Here is a 23,506-nt window from a genome sequence, read left to right as displayed (position 1 = left end):
ACTAGTTGCAAATCACCAATAGGAGTACACCAGTGTTCCACAGTTGAGCATCAGCCCTGGCTGCATCTAAACCCCAGTTCTACCATGGCTCTGCCAAGAAGTGCTCTCACCTGGGTCCTATTATAACTAACCAAGGGCATCACAGAAGGCAGCATGAATCATGCCACAAAGCATATGTAAGTCATCTAAGCCAAGGAACAGCATCCAGGAGCTTAATGCTGAAAGGGACCTAGAGAGAGCATTAGGCCTTCAAGCATTATCTCCATGACCCAAATGAAGAAGCTGATATTCCAGAATCCAATGCCTCATGCTAATTTTTCATGGTAATAAAATGCATTTTAAAAAAAGGCATAATATTAAATTCACATTCTCAGTTTACAAAACTCAAGAGATAAACAAGTGCTGGCCCAATCTTTCATACTAAACTTCTTCCCTTTGCCTAAAGTTCCAGGGCATTTTACATGTTTTGACTTTGGTCAAAATCAGGGAATTTAAGTAAGCAATTAGGCACCTGGGGTCCTGGGTGGGGACACATGAAAAAGAAAAACATGAAATGATTTGAAGGGTCATCTGCTATTTAGCAGTAAAACAAAAGCATTCAGGTATCAACATCAACTCAGTTCTCTCCACCCAGAACATACAGATTCGATCATAAGACCCTTCTGAGCTCAGACTACATCACTACAGTAAAATTCAAGGGATGACCAATTCTGGGTCACTCAGTTCAAGAGAAATAATTACACAATGTCAAAACCTTTCTTAAAGTAATAGATATTTAGCAAAATTAAACACTAGAATGAAGTGTATTTAATGGATTTTCAGAACATGATGACTTCCACTGGCTCCCATTAACATTAGTTATGTCTATGTGGTTAATCGTAAAGGAGCAAGTTTAGATGTTCTTCGTAAGTAATATGATTTAACACGAAAATTAAGGTGTTACCATTAACTACGTATCTCCCATATTTAAAAATAATTCTAGAGTCCACTTGCTCAAGGCTTCTTGGGTGTGGCTCCAGGTAAATAATTTTTTTTAGAAAAATAATTTTAAATTAAAAAAAAAAATCACTCTAGACCTTAAAAAAAATCATTCTAGTCCTAATACGTAGCTTGCAGGAAGATTTAAACCTCATCAGATTCTCATAGGATGAGGTCTGAGGTATCTAAATCTACATGTTTTCTGACCAGAACATATCCAACACTGTCCTTGAATAACTGTCCTAAGGATTATCTTACCCTCCTGAATTAAGATCAAATAGATCTGGAGTAACCTACTGTACTACGATTCTTTTTTTTTTTTTTTTTTTTTGACAGAGTCTCACTTTGTTGCCCAGGCTAGAGTGAGTGCCGTGGCGTCAGCCTAGCTCACAGCAACCTCAAACTCCTGGGCTCAAGCGATCCTCCTGCCTCAGCCTCCCAAGTAGCTGGGACTACAGGCATGTGCCACTATGCCCGGCTAATTTTTTTTTTTCTCTCTCTCTATATATATTTAGTTGTCCATATAATTTCTTTCTATTTTTAGTAGAGACGGGGTCTCGCTCTTGCTCAGGCTGGTCTCGAACTCCTGACCTTGAGCGATCCACCCGCCTCGGCCTCCCAGAGTGCTAGGATTACAGGCGTGAGCCACCGCGCCCGGCCGTGTACTACGATTCTTAGATCTGTATTTTATGCAGACTAATCAAGCAACAGTTCTATTAATATAAAATAGCAGTGGCTATGAAAATGATTTTCACCCAAATAAAAACAAATAACAAAAGAAGAAACAAATACAGAAGAAATACAAAATCATTTTCCTACAAGATACCTTTTTCTGGTCTAAATTAGTTCCCCAAAAAAGAATGCTATGTAAACTATGTCTCGCTCCTGAACAAAGATCTTAAAAAATAGCATCTAATGACTTACATTTAAACTAAAATTAAGGTGGTGAAACATACTGTTTACTAAGTTTAAAGAGGTCAAGGAAAAAATGTTCTGAAAATAGAAAAAAAGTTATATAATAGAGATAAATTTACCTAACATTTCTGAATATTTACCTATGTTAATTCTATTAAAAACAACCTTATTTCCAAAAGTATGTCCATAAACAGAATAAAAGGACAGACTAAAACCTAAATATTTTAAAATGTTAAAGTACAAGCCCACCAATCTCGACTAGGGGTCAGCAAACTTCTTCCATAAACAGCCAGAAAGTAAATACACTGGGCTTTGTGGGTTATACAGTCTCTGTCACAACTATTCAACTCTGCCATTGTAGCATGAAAGCAATCATAGGTAATTTGTAAATGAATTAAGTGTGGCTATGTTCCAATAAAATTTTACTTGCAAAAACAGGCTGTGGGCTACAGTTTGCTGACCACTAATGTAGGCCATAATATTTTGAAAGAAAAAACATACCCAGCATCACCACCATTGCTTTAAAGATCACTAAGCAGAAAGAAAAGACCCTTATCATGTAGCATTTATGAAACACTAGTTTTAATAAACATTATATGGATCTTCTAAACTCAGTCACTACCTAAATTTTTCAATGGAATGCCAAGCTTCAGAATAATGAATGAGAATATCTGTTGAATTTAAACAATAAAATCTTGCAGACTGCCAATCCAAATAAAAGTTTACTAGTAACAAGTTTCAACTGAAGCATCAATACTTTTTTTTTTCTTTTTTTTTGAGACAGAGTCTCACTTTGTTGCCCAGGGTAGAGTGCCGTGGCATCAGCCTAGCTCACAGCAACCTCAAACTCCTGGGCTCAAGCAATCCTACTGCCTCAGCCTCCCGAATAGCTGGGACTACAGGCATGCGCCACCATGCCCGGCTAATTTTTTCTATATATATTTTTAGTTGGCCAGATCATTTCTTTCTATTTTTTTTTTTAGTAGAGACAGGGTCTCGCTCTTGCTCAGGCTGGTCTCGAACTCCTGACCTCAAGCAATCCTCCCGCCTTGGCCTCCCAGAGTGCTAGGATTACAGGCGTGAGCCACCACGCCTGGCCTAACATCAATACTTTTGAATGCACAAATTTAAAGGTCAGATTTCTTTACCATATACCAAATAAAACCATAAAAATCACATTTGTATAGCATTTCATTAATTGTAAATACAATCCAAAAGTTTTTAAAATATTATCAATTAACTCCCTATAAAATACAATCTATTTACATCTAAATACTACCACCTGCTCCACTCTTCTTGGTACCCAGTAACCTGTGAAATTGAAATGTAGCTTAGCAAACTACATCAACATGCCATAGGCAAGGCATAGCTCTGCATTCTAGACATAATTAGTGAACTTAATGGAACTTTTATGAGCATTTATGTACATTTTGCTAGCTTTCCCTACTAGCCAAGTATGTATTACTTTGCTAAAAGAGATAAAAAGATACAAGAGACTTGGAGGTATTTTTAACATTTTCAAAAATGTTATATGACAAAACACTTGGCTGCTGGGTATTCAGTCTCACAATGACTTTAGAAATGACTAGAAATTTTTAAAACAGTTTCTATTTTTAAAAAATCAGAGCTACTTCTCCACAAACTATCTCCCTTTAGAATAGAACAAAATGTTATACTATATATTTACCATTAAAATAATAACAATTTCAATATTCAAATTTCAGGACTTACCGAAAAGGTCCTGTTCTGTTAGCAGATCGAGAATCCCCCCACATCTCTTTCTATGTCAAGAGGACCCCAATAAGTAGATCCTTTTTCTACCAAATTCTGGTTACAGCAGTACCTGTATAAAACAAACCACAACAAATAAATACTTTTTTTTTTTTTTTTTGAGACAGAGTCTCATTCTGTTGCCCCAAGTAGAGTGCAGTGGTGTCATCATAGCTCACTGCAACCCCAGGTGTGTACCACCAAGCCCAGCTAATTTTTTCTATTTTTAGTAGAGATGGGGTCTTGCTCTTACTCAGGCTGGTCTTGAACTCCTGAGCTCAAGCAATTCTCCCACCTTGGCCTCCCAAGAGTGGCAGGATTACAGGCGTGAGTCACTGTGCCCAGCCAACAAGTAAGTACTTTAAAACAAGAAGTAAAGGCTAGCTTCGCCCTGCTTGATTTGTCAGGGACCACATCAGCAGAGATAATTTTGGAGGTTACTTTTAAACATTTACATATTTATTATAAGAAAAATACACCTTTAATTAAAATGGGTACTCTGGGGCACCATAAACTTTTCAATATACTAAATTAAGTATTTACTAATTTTTTCTAGCACCCATTCGTGCTTCCTTTTTGGAAACAGCATTTTAGCATTACCCCATTCTCAATCCATGTGGCTGATCCTACACAATCAAGCCTGGCCAATCAGAACAGTCTATTACCCTCACCACAGTGATTGCTTTGAAGATGGACATGTAACTCAAGTCAAGCTGAGAAGTTATCTCAAGGACCTTCGTTATAGCTACTGAAAAAGAAGCAAATATTCATGACCTTGAATTTGGCAATGGTTTCTTAAATATGACACACGAAGCTCAAGGAATAAAAGAAAAAATACAGTAAACTTCATCAAAATTAAAAACTTTTAGGCCGGGCGCGATGGCTCACACCTGTACTCCTAGCACTCTGGGAGGCAGAGGTGAGTGGATCGTTTGAGCTCAGGAGTTTGAGACCAGCCTGAGCAAGAGCGAGACCCCAACTCTACTAAAAATAGAAAGAAATTAGCTGAACAACTAAAAATATATAGAAAAAATTAGCCAGGCATGGTGGCGCATGCCTGTAGTCCCAGCTACTCAGGAGGCTGAGGCAGGAGGATTGCTTGAGCCCAGGAGTTTGAGGTTGCTGTGAGCTAGGCTGACGCCATGGCACTCTAGCCTGGGCAACAGAGTGAGAGACTCTGTCTCAAAAAAAAAAAAACTTGTGCATTGAAGGACACCATCAAGAGAATGAAAAAGATAACCCACAGGTCATCAAAATGGCAAAGTAGGAAGTTCCAAGATCTCATTCCTCCACAGAAACATCAAAAAAAAAAAAAAAAAAAGCAGTAACTCTCTGAACAAACTGTCGGAGCTTTACAAAAAAGTTAAAGGTCCCAGTGACTCGGGAGGCTGAGGTGGGAGGATTACTTGAGGTCAGGAGTTCAAGACCAGCCTGGGCAACATAGCAAGACCCCCCATCATTTAAAAAAAATAAGAAAAAATTAACCAGGCATGGTGGCTCACACCAGGAGTCCCAGCTACTCAGGAGGCTGAGGTGGGAGAATCACTTGAGCCCAGGAGTTGAGGCTGCAGTGAGCTATGGTTGTGCCACTGCATTCAAACCTGGGTGATAGAAGAAAGATCCTATCTTGAAAAGAAAGGAAAAGGAAAAGAGAAGAGAAGGGAAGAGAAGAGGAGAAAAAAGATAGCCAAAGGTTTATAGCAACCAAGCAAATGCCCAATCAAGAAAAAGCTAGCCAGGCACAGTGGCTCACACCTATAATTTCAGCACTTTGGGAGGGCAAGGCAGGAGGCTAGCTTGAGGCCAGCAGTTTGAGACCAGCCTGAGCAACACAGCAAGACCTCATCTCTACAAAAAATTTTTAAAAAGTAAAAAATTGGCCAGGCATGATGGCATGCACCTATTGTCCCAGCTACTCAGGAGGCTAAAGTGGGAGGGTCACCTAAGCCCAGGAGTTCGAGGTTGCAATAAGCAATGACAGGCCACTGCACTCCAGTCTGGGCAACAGAACATGCCCCCGTCTCTTAACAGTTCCTTCCCTCAACAAGGAGAGCAGACCACAGTTGCAAATTATTGTATATATGTGTTCTGCCCTGCCTGGGGTATTTAGGTGCTTGTCTCTATTTCAACCTAACTCAGAACTAAGGCAGAAAAGTGGCAGGCACTGCTAATAAAAGCTGCCAAAGCAGACTACAGACTCACAGAAACCTGGGCAAGAGGTTATGGGTAGAGGCCCAGAGAAGTTGGGGTGAAACTCTTCGGGAAATTATGGCATTTCAAAGCAGCACATATTCAGGCAATTTAGAAAGCTACACATGTGCCCAGGCAAGACATACAATCTTACAAGACCTGAGAACGCAATAAACTATCACCTCGGGCCAATCCCTAGGCTAAAAGCAAACCTAGCTAAGTGTTGAAGAAGTGTCCCAGCAAAGAGCCAAACTGCAGAGACAGGGAGAGGTGGTTATTTACTTTGCTTTTCTGCTTCTCTCTTTTTTGTTTTTTCTGGTTTGTTTTTTGTTTGTCTGTTCAAGCTCCTGGCATTCAAGGAAATCTTGGTCAAAACATTAGCTGAATATGAGCTAAAGGAACAGAGACTTCAGTGATCACACATAACAAGGAACAGTCTTTCCAAAAATACTTTAGAAGTCTCAAAACGGACTACTACAGCCTTCAAGAGTCAAAACAAACAAAAAAAACCACCAGCAAATCCCGAGAAATGGAGACAATCTGACTTCCAAAGTTGTCATATTATAACAGTCAAATGTCCAATTTTCAACCAAAAAAAAAAAAAACACAAGATATATAACACAAATAGAAAATATGGCCCTTTCAAAGAAACAAAATGAATCAACAGAAACAATACCTCAGGAAGCCCAGACATCAAACTTACTAGACATAGACTTTAAAACTGTCTTCAACTGCCCTGAGCCCTGCCGGCCACAACCGGGAATATTTATAAAAAAAACCAAACAAACAAACAAACAAAAAAAAAAACCTGTCTTCATGACCAGCCTGAGCAAGAGCAAGACCCCATCTCTACAAAAAATGGAAAAATTAGCCAGCATGGTAGCATGGGCCTGTAGTCCTGGTACTTGGGAGGCTGAGGGAGGAGAATCACTTGAGCCCAGGAGTTTGAAGTTGCTGTGAGCTAGGCGGACACCATGGCACGCTAGCCCGGGCAACAGAGCAAGACTCTGTCTCAAAAAACAAAAAAGGAAATTAGGAAAACAATGTACAAGTAAATGAGAATATCAAGAAACAGAAGAACCAAACAAAAATTCTGGAGCTGAAAAGTATAATACCTGAAATGAAAAATTCACTGGAGGGCAGAGGAGGGAGGAAGGGGTTCAACAGTAGCTTTGAGCAGGGAGAAGAAATAATCAGCAAATTTGAAAATAGGGCAATTTAAATTATCTAGTCTGAAGAGTAAGAAGAAAAAAGAATGAACAAAAGTGAGCAAAACCTAAGGGAACAGGGAGGGAACAGGGGGGCCATCACCAACCAGGGCAACATACACACCATGGGAGGTTTTTTTTTTTTTTTTGGAGACAGAGTCTCGCTCTTTGGCCCTGGCTAGACTGCCATGGCATCAGCCTAGCTCACAGCAACCTCAAACTCCTAGGCTTAAGCAATCCTTCTGCCTCAGCCTCCCATGTAGCTGGGACTACAGGCATGCACCACCATGCCCAGCTAATTTTTTCTATATATTTTTAGTTGTCCAGATAATTTCTTTCTATTTTTTAGTAGAGACGGGGTCTCACTCTTGCTCAGGCTGGTCTCGAACTCCTGACCTTGAGCGATCCACCCGCCTCAGCCTCCCAGAGTGCTAGGATTACAGGCGTGAGCCACTGCGCCTGGCCCACACCATGGGAGTTTTAAAAGAAGGAAAAAGAGAGAGAGAGATTATTCAAAGAAATAATGGAAAAAACACTCTCCAAATTTGATGAAAGATACAAATTTATAAATCCAAGAAGCTTATAAATTTCAAATCATATAAATTCACAGAGATACAATATGATCAAGCAGCCAAGAGACAAAGAATCTTGAAAGCAACAAGAGAGAAGCAACCTAACACATACAAAAGAGATCCTTAGTAAGATAAATAAATTAAACACGTGACTAGCCTTAAAAACATTTTTTTAAAAAGATGAATTAAACAAATTAAATATTTCCCTGCCCACCCCATGTCAACCAAGAATTCTATAGCCAGCAAAACTGTCCTTCAAAAAATAAAAAAAAAATTAAGACATTTCCAGATAAAAATTGAGGGAGTTTGTTATCACTAGATAGGCCCTGCAAGCAATGCTAAAAGGAGTCCTTCAGAATGAAATGAAAAAAAGCTAAACCGTAACTTGAACCCATATGAAGAAATAAAGATCTCTGGTAAAAGTAAATACATGGACAATTACAAAACCTAGTATTGGCCTGGGCACAGTGGCTCATGCCTGTAATATCAGCACTTTGGAAGGCCATGGTGGGATGATTGCTTGAGGCCAGTTCAAGACCAGCCTGGGCAATAGAGCAAGACTCTGTCTTTAAAAAAAAAAAAAAAAAAAAAGTTGGCCAAGTGCGGTGGCTCACGCCTGTAATCCTAGCACTCTGGGAGGCCGCGGCGGGCGAATCGCTCGAGGTCAGGAGTTCGAGACCAGTCTGAGCAAAAGCGAGATCCCGTTCTCTACTAAATACAAAGAAATTATCTGGCCAACTAAAAAAATATATATAGAAAAAATTAGCTGGGCATGGTGGCGCATGCCTGTAGTCCCAGCTACTCGGGAGGCTGAGGCAGTAGGATTGCTTGAGCCCAGGAGTCTGAGGTTGCTGTGAGCTAGGCTGACGCCACGGCACTCACTCTAGCCCAGGCAACAAAGCGAGATTCTGTCTCCAAAAAAAAAGAAAAAAAGAATACTATACAACTCTAACAAAAAATAAGGTAGCTATATTAATTGATATAGGATAAACTATTATATATTAAGTTTAAAAAACACGTGCAAAATACTATTCGTAATAGGGTATTATCTGTGCAAAATAGAAAAGAATGTATACAAGAGGACTGACACTTCCCAATTCCAAAACTTACCACAAAGCTATACTAATCAAGACAGTGTGGCACTGGCATAAGGATAGACATATATATCAAGGGAACAGAACTGAGAGTCTAGAAATAAACCCTTGTATTCAGGGTCAAGAGTTTAGACAAAGTTGCCAATGAGAAAAGGACAGTGTTTTAAACAAATGATACTGGGACAACTGGATGTCCCCATAGAAAAGAATGAAGTTGGACCCCTACCTCATACCATATAAAAATTAACTCAAAATAGATCAAAGAGCTAAAACTATAAAACTTTTAGAAGAAAACACAGGCAAAAAAAAATCTGTAACCTTGAATCAGGTAGGTAATGGTTTCTCAGATAAGATACCAAAAGCAGGCTGGGCGCGGTGGCTCACGCCTGTAATCCTAGCACTCTGGGAGGCCCAGGCGGGTGGATCGCTCAAGGTCAGGAGTTCAAGACCAGCCTGAGCAAGAGTGAGATCCTGTCTCTACTAAAAAAATAGAAAGAAATTATCTGGCCAACTAAAATATATATAGAAAAAATTAGCCGGGCATGGTGGTGCATGCCTGTAGTCCCAGCTACTCGGGAGGCTGAGGCAGTAGAATCGCTTAAGCCCAGGAGTTTGAGGTTGCTGTGAGCTAGGCTGACGCCACGGCACTCACTCTAGCCCGGGCAACAAAGTGAGACTCTGTCTCAAAAAAAAAATAAAAATAAAAAAAATAAAATAAGATACCAAAAACACAAGCAACAAAAACTTGATATCATCAAAACTTAAAACTTTTGTGATTTTTTTTTTTAAATTTCTGTCTCCCAAGTCATCAAAGACTTTTGTGTTTTAAAGATCACCACCAAAGGCCAGGCGCGGTAGCTCACGCCTGTAATCCTAGCACTTTGGGAGGCCAAGGCGGGTGGATCATTTGAGCTCAGGAGTTCGAGACCAGCCTGACCAAGAGTGAGACCTCATCTCTACTAAAAATAGAAAGAAATTAGCTGGACAACGAAAAATATATGGAAAAAATTAGCCGGCCATGGTGGCACATGCCTGTAGTCCCAGCTACTTGGGAGGCTGAGCAGAAGGATTGCTTGAGCCCAGGAGTTTGAGGTTGCTGTGAGCTAGGGTCATGCCACGGGCACTCTAGCCCAGGTAACAAAGTGAGACTGTCTCAAAAAATAATTAAAAAAATAAATAAAAACAAATAAAGGACACCACCAAGAAAGTAAAAATTTATGCAAATTATATATTTGATAAGGGACTTGTATCTAGAATATGTAACTAACTATAACAGTTCAGTAACAAAAAGGCAATGCAATTTAAAATATGAGCAAAGGCTCTGAACAGACATTTTTTCCAAAGATACACCAATGGCCAAAAAACACAAGAAAAAAATGTTCAACATTGGCCATAAGGGAAATGCAAAGTAAAACCACAATGAGATACGGCTTAAATCCATGAGGGTGACTATAATCAAAAAGACAGTTAAATGTCGATTAGGATGTGGAAAAAACTGGAACCTTCACACAATGCTGATGAGGATGGGGCACAAGATTTATCAAACTGGCCAGGCAGGGTGGCTCACATCTGTAGTCCTAGCACTTTGAGAGGCAGAGGCAGGAGGATCGCTTGAGGCTGGCCTGGGCAACACAGTGAGACCTCGTCTCTACAAAAAATTTAAAAATTAGCCAGGTATGGTGGTGCACACATGTAGCTCCTTGGGAGGTTAAGGCAAGAGGATCACTAGAGCCCCAGAGTTTGAAGTTACAGTGAGCTATGATGGCACCACTTTATTCTAGCCTGCGCAACAGAGCAAGACCCTGTCTCAAAAAAAAAAAAAAAAAAAAAAGATTTATCAAACTATCTAGTGCTTCTCTCCATAGTTTTCCTCAGGATAGCTGCAGCTCTCAGAAATACGCAGTTTATTCTAGTAAACAATTATCGGTACTGGGGCCAAAATGACCTCACTTATCAGATCCCAGTAAAGAAGTTGGTGGATATACACAGACAGACTAAGCTGTGAAAGTCATGATCTCCTAACGGGTGATAACAATTCACCTGTCATATCAACTAGCTCTGAAAAGAAATGGTACTAAAACATCAATCCTATAAAGGACTATGGCTGGCAGTGAACAGGCAAGTAGGAACAAGAAGGGCCTGATACCTTATTGCCCAGATCCCACACCCAACTGATGCTACAATATGATGAGTAGAAGGGCCCCAGGGGCTAGTTCTAAAGCAAAAAAAACTTTCGTGTTTTAAAGGACACCACCAAGAAAATGAAAAGACAACCCACAGAATGGGAATGCAGGCCCAGGTGAAGTTGCTGCAGGAACAGAACTTGGTGGTAGCAGTAAATATCTAAATGAGAATTTTGATAGCTGAAGTGAAAAACAGTTCCATGTTGAACATGGTTCAGCTGAACATGAGTCAGCTGGTCCTAAAAGATGGCAAGCATCATGTTAAGTACAAGTTGTGCTCCTAGTGACACTCTTCCATCAATTCTTTTTTTTTTTGAGACAGGCTCTTGCTCTGTCTCCTCAGCTAGAGTACAGTAGCATCATCATAGCTCACTGGAACCTAAAACTCCTGGGCTCAAGCGATCTTCCTGCCTCAGCCTCCAGAGTAGCTAGGCCTACCAGGTGCATGCCACCATGACCAGGCCATCAATTACTGTTAATTCCTTTTAGTTTCCAAGAAGCTAACCAGTAAGTTGGGAACTATGATGGTAGCTAATTGATTTCAAACCTCCTCTTTTATTCTTTCCCCACCCATGGCAACCATTTTCTGTCGCTGTGATTTAGACTACGCTAAGTGTCTCGTATAAGTGAAATCAGACAGTATTTGTCCTTTTTTGACTAGCTTATTTCATTTAACATGTCCTCAAGATTTATCCATGTTGTAGCATATGTCAGAATTACCTTCCTGTTTAAGGCTGAATAATATTCCATTGTATGTACATACATTTTACTTACCCATTCATCCATTGATGGACATTTGGGATGCTTCTACTTTTTAGCTATTGTGAATAATGCTATTATGAAAATGAGTACAAACATCCCTTCGAGACTCTGCTTTCAATTCTTTTGGATATATACTCAGAAGTGGAATTGCTGGATCATATGTTAATTCTATTTTTAATTTTTTGAGGAACTGCCATACTGTTTTGCCTTTCATTCTTGATTAATAAAAACATTCCTAGGCAATGCTTTCACTTTGGCTAATTTTTTCTATATATTTTTAGTTGTCCAGCTAATTTCTTTCTATTTTTAGTAGAGATGGGGTCTTGCTCTTGCTCAGGCTGGTCTCGAACTCCTGAGCTCAAACGATCCGCCCACCTTGGCCTCCCACAGTGCTAGGATTACAGGCATGAGGCACCGAGCCCAGCCAACTCTGGTCCATCTTGCACAGGTCTAAGAATTTCACCTGTAGCAGCACAATACCAATACCCCAGGCCATCCTTCTTAATAATGATTTTAACTCTAAAAGCCAACAAAATAGAAACCAGGGGTCCTATTCTATTACTTTTAGCTGTGTTATTTAACAGCTTGATCCTGCTTTAAACACTAATTCTTTCCAAAGTAAATGCTCTGGGCCCAAAAGAACACTCAGTTAAGAGCATCAAGGGGTTCCAAGAAGCAAGGGTTGCTTTGCCTACCCACTCGCCAGATCTAACTATGAGCTTTTAAACAGTAGCAACTTTAATATGCATTATAGGAGCTGGAAATGAGTGGCTGCTGGAAGCACCCTTGCCCTCAAAAAGATGCCCACTTAAAAATTTTAAGTGTATTCACTCCAATTACCAGATCTCAAAAGAGTTGGTCCAGATCTGGAAACATGTCTGCTGCCTTCCCAGGATGGAGTATCAGTTTCTCAGGCTCCCTCTCTAGACTCAAAGCTTGGTTCCCCATTGATGATATTTGCCTTGTCTACTCTCAGACCACATTCAAAAATTAATTAACAACAGATCAAAGACACATGTAAAAGCTAAAACTATAAAGCTTCTAAAAGAAAATACAAGGCCAAGCATGGTGGCTCATGCCTGTAATCCCAATACTTTGGGAGGAAAGCTTGAGGCCAGGAGTTCATGACCGGCCTGGGCAACAGATTAGCCAGGCATGGTGGCACGTGCCTATAGTCCCAGCTACTTGAGGGGCTGAAGTGGGAGGAATGCTTAAGCCCGGGACTTTGAAGCTACAGTGAGCTGTGACTGCACCACTGCACTCCAGCCTGGGTGACACAAGACTCAGTCTCAAAAAAAAAAAAAAAAAAAAAAAAAAACCCCACACAGGAGAAAATCTTTTTGAGCTTGGTGTCAGCAAAGATTTCTAGGAATTTAGAGAGCACTAACCATAAAAGGAAAAGATCCAAATTGAAACGTGCTCTTCAAGAGACCTGTACTATTGGCCAGGTACAGTGGCTCACACTTATAATCCCAGCACTTTGGGAGGCCGAGGCAGGAGGATCACTTGAGGCCAGGAATTCAAGATGAGCCTGGGCAACATAGCGAGAGTGAGACCCTATCTCTACAAAATATAAAAAATAAAAAATTAACCAGGCATGGTAGCTCACACCTGTAGTCCCAGCTATTCAGGAGGCTGAGGCAGGAGGATCACCTGAAGTCCAGGAGTTCAAGGCTGCAGTGAGATACAATCATGCCATTGCACTCCAGCCTGGAGACAGAGCAACACCCTGTCTCTCTCTCTCAAAAAAAAAAAGGCAAACTAAAAACAAGGAGTAAATATTTACAACACATATCTGACAAATGCTCACTCTGATTAGTCATAAGGAAAACACAAAATAAAACTACAATAAGATACCAGTATACACCCACTAGAATGGCTAAAATTAAAAAGATATCAAATCAAATACAAAAGGATTTCCAGCAATCAGAACTCTCATACTTGCACTCTCCACTCGGGGGGGGGGGGAAAAAAGAAAAAAAGAACTCTCATACATTGCTAGAGAGAATGCAAAATGATACAACCATTCTGGAAATTGGTCTGACAAACACTACCCTATGACCAGCAATTCCACTGCCCAGTATTTATCCAAGATTAGCAGAAACAAAAGACATGTACAAAAATCGCATCTAAGCTTTATTTATAATACCCTTAAAAAAACAGAAACGACCTAAATATCCTTCTATAGGAGATGAGATAAACATTGGTGTCCTGAACGGTTTTCCTCTCTGGGGCAGTGTATTTCATTTAGGTTTCAAATGAAGAGATGACTTTCTTTGCTAAAGTGAGAGAAGGGTGAGTAGGGGAGGGCAGGCAGAAAAGGAGAATCAACAAGACCTATTCTTTTTATTTTTTTACTTTTTAAAAATAATGATAAAATATACATACATATAACAAAATTTACCATTTTAACTATTTTTAAGTGTACAGTTCAGCTATAGTAATCAAAATAGTACAGTGCTGGCATAAGGATATATATTATAGAAATGAAACAGAATAGAAGGACCAGAAATAAATCCTCATATATATGGTCAACTAATTTTCAACAAAGGTCTCGGGACCATTCAATGGGGAAAGGACAGTCTTTTCCCAAATGTAAAATAGAGGAAAACTGGATATCCACGTGCAAAAGAATGACATGAGATGCTTATCTAACACCTTATACAAAAGTTAACTCAAAATGGGTCAGAGACCTAAATGTAAGAGATAAAACTATAAAACTCTTAGGAGAAAACATAACGGGAAAGTATCATGACATTGGATTGGCAATAATTTGCAAATGAGGCACAGGTAATAAAAGAAAAAATAGACAAATTAGACTTCATCAAAACTAAAACCTTTTGTGCAGCAAAGGGCACTACCAACACAGTAAAAAGACAATGCACAGAATGGGAAAAAAATATTTGTAAATCACATATTTGATGACAGATTAATATCCAGCGTATATAAAGAACTCCTAAAACTCAACCACTACAACAAAAACCCAATTTTAGAAGGGTCAAAGGACATGAATAAACATTTCTCCCAAAGAGCAGATACACATAGCCGATAAACACACGAAAAGATGCTCAGCTTCACTAGTCATTAGGGAAATGCAAATCAAAACCACAATTAGATACCACTTCACATCCATCTGGATGGCTACTATCAAAAAAACAGAAAATAACAAGTACTGGCCAGGATGTGGAGAAACTGGAACTTGTTTTAGTCTGCTAGGACTGCCATAACAAAATACCACAGACTCTACTCAAGAGATTGAGGAGGTAGCATTGAAGCCAAGAGTTTGAGGCCCCACTGCACTATATTGCACCTGTGAATATCCACTGCACTCCAGCCGGGACAACACAGTAAGACCCTGTCTCTCAAAACAAATATACACTACAGACTGGGTGGCTTAAACAATGGAAATTTCTTCCTCACAGTTCTGGAGGCTGTGTCTCCAAAAATAGTCACATTGGGGGTTAGGGGTTCAACATATGAATTCTGGGGAGGGGGTCACAATTCAGTCTATAAGAAAACCCTTGTGCATTGCTGATAAAATGTAAACTGGCACAGCCACTATGGAAAACAGTATGGTGGCTCCTCAAACAATTACACATAGGCTGAGCACAATGGCTCACACCTGTAATTCCAACACTTTGGGAAGATCGCTTGAGACCAGGAGGTCAAGACTAGCCTGGACAACATAGCAAGATCCCATCCCTAAAAAAAAAAAAATACTAAGAACAAAAAGAAATTCTGATACATACAACATGGATGAATCCTGATCATTATGCTAAGTGAAATAAGACACACAAAAAATATTAGAATTCTACTTATATGAAATACCTAGAGTAGTCAAATTCATAGGGACAGAAAGTAGAATGGTGGTTGTCAGGGCTTAGGGGAGCAGAGAATAGGGAGTTACTGTTTAATGAGTACTAAGTTTCAGTTTGGGAAGATGAAAAAAGTTCTGAAGCTAGATGGTGATGATGGTTGCACAACAACATGAATGTACTTAATATCACTGAATTGCACACTTAAAATGGTTAAAAAGGTACAAGCAAGCAAAAACCAAGAAAACACAATGAGATACCACTTCACACCAATTACTGTAGCTATTATTTAAAACAAACAAACAAAAAAAAAGCCCACCGTCCCCTTTGCTGGGCGCAGTGGCTCATGCCTGTAATCCTAGCACTCTGGGAGGCCGAGGCAGGTGGATCACTCAAGGTCACCTGAGCAAGAGCGAGACCCCGTCTCTACTAAAAATAGACAGAAATGATCTGGCCAACTAAAATATATATAGAAAAAATTAACCGGGCGTGGTGGCACATGCCTGTAGTCCCAGCTACTCGGGAGGCTGAGGCAGTAGGATCGCTTGAGCCCAGGAGTTTGAGGTTGCTGTGAGATAGGCGGACACCACGGCACTCACTCTAGCCCGGGCAACAGAGTGAGACTCTGTCTCAAAAAATAAATAAATAAATAAATAAAATAAAACAAAAAAGGCACCAAAAAACAGAAAATAACAAGTGTTGGTGAGGATGTCACACATTACTGGTAGGAATGTAAAATGGGGTAGCCACTGAGGAAAACAGTACGGTGGTTCCTCAAAAAGATAAACATAGAATTAACATATGGCGATTCTACTTCTAAGTATATTCCCAACAAAATTCAAAGTAGGGACAAAGTACACCCATGTTCATATCAGCATTATTCATAGTAGCCAAAAGGTAGAAACAACCCAAGTGTCTACTACAGATGAATGAATAAACAAAATGTGGTCTATGTAAACAATGGAATATTATTCGGCCATAAAAAGGAATGAAGTTCTGATACATGCTACAACATGGATATGCCCTGAAATCATTATGCTAAGTGATATAAGCCAGACACAAAAAAGGACAAATATTGTTTGATTTCATTAAGTATATGTGGTACCTAGAACAGGCAAATTCATAGAGATACAAAGTAGACTAGAAACTACCAGGGGATAGAGAGAGGAGGAAATGGGGAGTTCTTTGCTTGATGGTTACAGAGTTTCTGTTTGGGGTGATGAAGTTTTGGAAATAGTGGTGTTGGCTGTACTATATCGTGAATGTAATTAATGCCACTGAATTGTACACTTAAAAATCATTTAAAAGGAAAATTTTGTTACAATATACATTTAAAAACATATTTGTCACAATTTGTTAAAAAAAATTGAATATACCAAAAACCATTGAAATATATACCTTAAATGGGTGAACTGTATGGTATAGGAATTATAACCCAAAAGAGCTGTATTTTTAAAAAAGTAATAGTGGTAGCTAACATTTAGTGAACACTCTGCACACCAGGTACACTGGACATTATATGTGTTACATCTCACAAAAACCTATGAAGTGGCTATATTTCTTAACCTCATTTCAAAGAAGGAAACTGAGACTTAGACAAGTTAGGAAATTTGCCCAACATCAGTGAGTTAATGAAGGGAGCAGGGATTCAATCACTAACAGATTTCAAAGACCCTATAGTTACCCACTCTGCTATATTGAATCCCAGCGTGACAGGGCTATAAAAGGCACTCAATAGATGTGCATTAACTAAGTGAAGGAAATAAATGTGTTGTGAGAGCCCAGCAGAAAAATTATTTCCAAGCACTTGGTATATAACTAGAATATTCCATCAAAGAATGACTTATAACCTTTAAAATTTCACAGCTTTCCAATAGTTTTAATACAACTTTGAATCAGATATCTTTTTTTTTTTTTTTGAGACAGAATCTCACTCTGTTGCCCAGGCTAAAGAGCCATGGTGTCAGCCAGTAACCTCAAACTCCTGGGCTCAAGCAATCCTCCTGCCTCAGCCTCCCGAGTAGTTGAGATTACAGGCATGCGCCACCATGCCCAGCTAATTTTTTCTATACATATTTTTAGTTGTCCATATAATTTCTTTCTATTTTTAGTAGAGACGGGGTCTCGCTCTTGCTCAGGCTGGTCTCGAACTCCTGAGCTCAAACAATCCACCCGCCTCGGCCTCCCAGAGTGCTAGGATTACAGGCGTGAGCCACCGCGCCCGGCTTAAGTCAGATATTAACATCATCTTACACATTTAAATGTGTAGAAGAGTACAATCTTGACAAATTTCTGCAACGAGTCGGTAAAGTACATTTATTAAGTAACCTCCCTCTTGACAATTCTCCTCTGTCTGAAAGACTACAAGAACTAAGATCCTAAAGGCAACAAAAATAAACCTAAGTCTGATAACAGAATTCTATAAGGAAAGATGCTACAATTGTCCAGGGAGACTGGTACCTATCCTGTAAGTTAGCTATCTAGTTAAGTGCTAGTTCTGGAAACAAGGTTCAGATTCAGCTTTTGTTAAGTTTCATCAAAATGGTAACGGATCATTAGTTACTTTGCACATTGCCAGTCCTACCATCACTCACCAGTTCTAGATACCTTTCTTTACAGTCCTCACAGGTTTGGTGATGGTGATATATTTAAATCATTCACATTGGTGGCATTACTCAACAGAAACTAACAAACCTAAGGCACAATCCAGAGTTCAGAAAATGAACCAGGTGACCAGGTGCATCAGTCTACTGAACTTCACCTAGATCCAGCTACTCTGACCTTCACAAGCAAACCTGAAATATGCAAAAAAAAAAAAAAAAACCACATAATTACCCTTAGTTTATATACCCTATAAAACAAGACCCTTCCTTTTTATTTAAAAAAAAAAAAGCACTAACCAAGTTGAACCCGTTAGTACAGTATCAATTCTAAAGTAAAGAGAAAAACACATATTTACAATACCAAAAAAAATCTAAAGCGTGAATGCGAGGAAACATCCCCCTCCTCCTACATTCGCCCAACGGGCGCAGAACCCACCAGACCACTCCCCCATCTCCAGGTCCTACTGCTCCGCAGGCCAGGTTCAGAGCTCTTGAGCACCTCGGTGGGGTGGAGCCCACTAGTGTCCGTCCGGGTCTAAGGGATATACCCAAGAACTCCCTTTCTAACGATGCCTCAAAATTGGATCAGAAGCTGGGAAAAAGAAGAGCGAGCCTGTCTGCACCTCCGCAGACTAGGAGCACCGAGCCGCAACCACGCGCTGGCCCCCAGCCCCACAGCTGGCCACTTCGCGAGGGGACCGGTAATTCTACCGTCGCGCCGGGCTCCGCCCCGGGCCCGCGACGGTTCCGGGGCGTTCCTGCCGCTGGCAGCACCTCCCTCACCACACCGCTTGGCTCTCTTCTTCCGGAGCGAGGCCGCGGCCGCCCCGCGACACCGAAGCCACAGCTTCCAGGCCGCGCGGGCCCACGACGTCCAGAGCGGCCAGTCCGCTGGCTGTTTCCCCGCAGGCTCCGGCACGCCCTCTCTCCAGCCCCGGGCCCTTACCGAGGCAGCGCAGCCTCCACGGCCCGCTCCTCCTTCTCCTCAGCAGCCGCCACCGACCCAGCGCCGTGGAGACCGGAACTTCCTCCGCGCGGTGCCACCGCTTCCACAAAGACGCCGCGCCGCTGCCTTAAGCGCTCGGCCCGCCGGGAGATGAAGTACAGCGCCCGGTCCCGGCGACTCCACTCCCGCCGTGCCCCGCGCTCAGGGGGCTAGCCTACTGGGGCGGGGCGAAAGCACGTTGTCGCTGTCCAATAAGAGGGCGCGCTTCTCCTCCCGGCTCCGCGGGGACTGCTGGGGGTTGTGGTTTGGTCTCTGCCCTAAAGCAGCTTGCCCTCTTGTGCTTTCCTCAGAGTTGAGCAAGGCGTGCAGTTTGTTGGCGGCTTGGCCTTCCGGAGGTTTGCTCTCTGTTAGCGGCTCGGTTATGACCCTGGCCTGCCTAGCTTGAGGCCTCCTTATTGTCCGTTAGTGTGAAGGAAATAGAAGGGAGGCTTTTCCGGCCTAAGCTTAAGCCATCTCGGAAATGGGCTGCTGGCCATTGCCGTCACAGAAGGCCCTGGCTCTCGGCCCTCACAGGCCAGGGAGTATAGCCCTTCTCCTTGAGACCAGAGGATTGGTGCAAGAGAAGCAGGATTAGAGAACCAATATGTCATAGAAGCTCGTCCTCTATTCCCTGTGATGGATTTCCAAGTTAGGCATCCCCAGCTCAAAAAACACCAGGCAGACATCATCTATTAAAGGTTCGGTAGCCTGACCCATAAAGAAAAATCCACCCAGCTTCCACAGGGTCTTGCGAGCTCTTGGGCAATAAATATGACTTGTGCAAGGGTCACAGAGGAGCTGGAAGGAAACTACAAATCAGCAATCTAGCAGAAAACAGGGCAGCACAGCTTAGGTTTACAGCTTGTTTTCAGAATCTTCCAGCTACTGTTCTTCCAAGCACCAGCTTCTAGTTCCCAGGTGGATTGTCTACGTTGTTGAAAGGCTTGCTGGTCCTGGCCACCTGGTTTCCCTGTCAGTTGGTCCTTGGGGAAGGTAACCTGATTTTATAGCCTAAATTCAACATTATAGGATCAAAGAAGTCTGCTGCAAGAAAAATCCACTAAGCATTCTAAAATAAGGCAGCCTTTATTTGTAAAGAAAGGAGGTTGTTGGATGGAGTAGTCTTTGAAGTTACCTTCCCACTTTTGACTTCCCTATCCTGTTGCAAAGTCAAAGTCATTCCTTCATTCAAGAACTGAATGAAGAACTGTGTGACAAGCACAGGTGCTGGGGATATAGGAATGAACAAAGCTGATAAGCTGCTCTGCCCTAATGGAGATGGAGGTGGGGGCAGGTACTGGAGACATACAATAAACTAAACTAGATATACAATCTCTCTGGTGGTGATAAATGCTATGGACAAAAATAAGGGAAAGAAGAACAGGGGAAAACTGTAACTTTAAGTAAAACAATCAGGGAAGGCCTCACTGAGATCTTGGAATAAAGACCCCAAGAAGATGAGGAACCAAGCTTTTGGACTATCTGGAGAAAGAGTGTTCTGGGCAGAAAGAATAGCAAGGGCAGGCCAGGCGCGGTAGCTCATGCCTGTAATCCTAGCATTCTGAGAGGCCGAGGCAGGAGGATCGTTTGAGCTCAGGAGTTTGAGACCACCCTGAGCAAGTGTGAGACCCCGCCTCTACTAAAAAAAATAGAAGGAAATTAGCTGGACAACTAAAAATATACAGAAAAAATTAGCCAGGCATGGTGGCACATGCCTGTAGTCCCGGCTAGTTGGGAGGCTGAGGCAGAAGGATTTCCTAAGCCCAGGAGTTTGAGGTTGCCGTGAGCTAGGCTGATGCCACGGCACACCAGCTCGGGTAACAGAGCGAGACTCTGTCTCCAAAAAAAAGAAGAGCAAGGGCAAAGGCCCTGAGGTGTGGGCATGACTGGACTTTTCCAGGACTAGTAAGGAGTCTTGAACAGAGTTGTGTCAGGGTAAGAATGAAAGGAGATCAGGTGAGAAAGATAAGGAGGAGGGCAGCTCTTCCCATGTCTTATAGGCTGATGAAATGTTTGGTTTCTGTGAGGAGGGAGATGGAAAGTTGTTGGAGGGCTATGAACAGAGAGATATCATGGACCTGACTTTCATGTTAACAGGATTCCTCTGGCTGCTGTGTGAAAAATAGACTGAAAGTGGGAAAGGGCAGAAGCAGGATAGCCAGTTAGGAGGCTATTGCAGTAATCCAACCAGAGAAGGATGGTGTTTGTACCAGTGTGGCCACAGTAGAAACAGAAACATGTTGGACTGGAATGAGGGAAGAGAAGAGGGAAGAGAAGAAAGAAGGTAGGAAGAGCAGGAGCTCAGTTTTGGGTCAGTTGAGTTTTCGATGCTCAGTAGGTACGTGAGATGTGGAGTTGGTTGGTTATCAGTCTGGAGTTCAGCATAAAAGCCAGGGCTGGAAACGCAAATCTGGGAGGTATAAGCATATCACTAATATCTAAAGCCATGGGCCTAGATGAGATAACCAAGGAAGTGAGAGAGTAAGTATAGACAGGAAAGCAAAGTTTGAGTTCTGAGTCTGGAGGAACTCCAGTCCTAAGAGTTTCCAAGAAAGAGGAGGAACAGAACTATGGGTACTTTGACTTTGCTTCTCAAACTGGGCCATTATTGGTGAGTCTTTCCCTTATCAGATAGTACTTTTTCCTCTACAGAGGTATACCATATTAAGGAACTAATTCTTTTTGCCTAATCCCTTATCTCCCTGCGTAATAATAGTTGCCACCCTTTATCACAGTGTGTGACTTGAATGGTGCTGGCACTTCATCCATGATCTCCTTCCTTCCTTCCTTTATTTTCTCTTTTTTTTTTTTTTGTTTTCTTTTTTTGTTGTTGTTTTCTTTTTTTTTCATTTTTTCTTTTTCTTTCTTTTTCCCCACCCTCAGAAACATACAATCCTTTCTTCTCTTTCTTTCTTTTTTTGTTTTTAAGATTTCCACATCCTAATCCATGATCTCATTTAGTCCTCACAATAACTATATATGATCCTCTTTTATAGTTAAGGAAACGAAAGCCCAGAAAGATTAAGTAACTTGCCACAGTTGGAAATTGGAGGTTGAGGGGATGCCAACCTAGGTCAGTCCTACAAGGCTCACGCTCCTAACTGCTTTTCATTAGGTGATAATTGAGGATTTTCAGAGAAAGCATCTGAATTTTCTTTCTTGCTTATAAACACATAGAATTTGTACAGTTATTTTTTACTGCCTAAGACCAAGAAGTAAGAGTTATGTAGAAGAGCTGACTCAGAGCAGCACCCTTAACTGGAATGGTGATTACAGAGTCCAACAGAGACGGGTTCACTTTCAGCAACTAAATATTCACAGGGAAATATCCAGCAAAGAGAAAGACACTGTCCTGTCTGTTGTTTCCTGTTGCTTTGGTCCCATTTGGTGTCATGGCTCTTCAGCATCCAAAGTAGAGACTTAGGTGCAGTGGTACACACTTGTAGTCCCATCTACTCAGGAGGCTGAAGTGGAAGCATTGCTTGAGCCTGGGAGTTCAAGTCCATCTTGGGAAACATAGTGAGACCCTGTTTCTAAAAGAGAAATTAGAAAACAAAGTAGGGTCTTTGTAAAGTAAAAATAAGAGACAGGGAACCCAGAGGGATATAGATGGGTGAAATTTTCCAGTAGAGCAAGAAAACTTGTTGCATTACCATGTGCTGCAAAGTGATAAAGAAAGGAAGGAAAATCTCTTCAAAATTTCCATGAAAGGACTGGCCATTATTATTAGCACAGAATACTACACATTATGTATTTTGTATTTGTATGAGGGGGAAACTGCTGAAGATGCTGCAAGAGTCAAAAGATTTGCCCAGAGTCACACAAGCAAGATAGAAAAAGGACTGAGAACAGATCCCAGCCATCGGATACACTTTAGCCAGAACCTTGCAGCACCTCAAGTTCTGAAATCTTCAATAAAGCTATGAAAGAAAAGAAATCTGGGGAAGGACCAGAAGTCTAATTGTTACATTTGCTTCAGTCCTAGGTAGTGCTCACTACTGCCATTGTGGAGATGATGTACTGGGTCCATGAAAATCACAAGCCCAGACAAAACGAAAACCTGAGACTTTGAGGAACCCCTGAACTGCAGGGTGACAGGAGGTACAGGGCAGCATGTTTGTGGCAAAGTCCAGAATTCAAAGCAGCATCATACAGGGTATCAGAACCATCATGGGGTTGACATTTATGACTTCCAAACGCCAAGATTTATTTCTTTATAATTCCATCAGCAAAAAGTGACCTATGGGAAAGAATTGTCCCAATATTCAAATATAAGTCAATTAGTGAATTAAAAGAGTTTTAATGTTCTTTCAACTGCACTGAAAAAAAAAAAAAAGAAAAAGAGTTTTAATTAACAACCTTAAGATGTTTTAGTAAGCAGCCACAATGGTTTGCTCTGTGAGATTGTCTTAGGCACAAGTCTTAGCCAGA

General features: G+C 41.2%; 1 protein-coding gene across 8 annotated transcripts in view; it reads right to left on the bottom strand.

Annotated features, from left to right (window-relative positions):
• RBM6 (RNA binding motif protein 6) overlaps positions 1–19,131 on the bottom strand; it is a 101,144-nt gene extending 82,013 nt beyond the window's left edge. For all 8 annotated transcript variants that reach the window (XM_069475726.1, XM_069475723.1, XM_069475727.1 and 5 more), the window contains exons 1-2: positions 19,037–19,131; positions 3,625–3,736 (exon numbers count right to left, since the gene is read on the bottom strand). Coding sequence is in view for 3 of the 8 variants with exons in the window: in XM_069475723.1 (XP_069331824.1) it covers positions 3,625–3,668 (44 nt within the window). In the remaining 5 variants the exon portion in view is untranslated. The remainder of the gene's footprint in view (positions 1–3,624; positions 3,737–19,036) is intronic.
• Between the last annotated feature and the right edge of the window lie 4,375 nt (positions 19,132–23,506).

The sequence above is a fragment of the Eulemur rufifrons genome, chromosome 7 (assembly GCF_041146395.1).
Source record: "Eulemur rufifrons isolate Redbay chromosome 7, OSU_ERuf_1, whole genome shotgun sequence".
Taxonomy (NCBI): Eukaryota; Metazoa; Chordata; class Mammalia; order Primates; family Lemuridae; genus Eulemur; species Eulemur rufifrons.
Note: the sequence above shows the minus strand (reverse complement) of the source record. Positions and strands in the feature narration are given on the sequence as shown.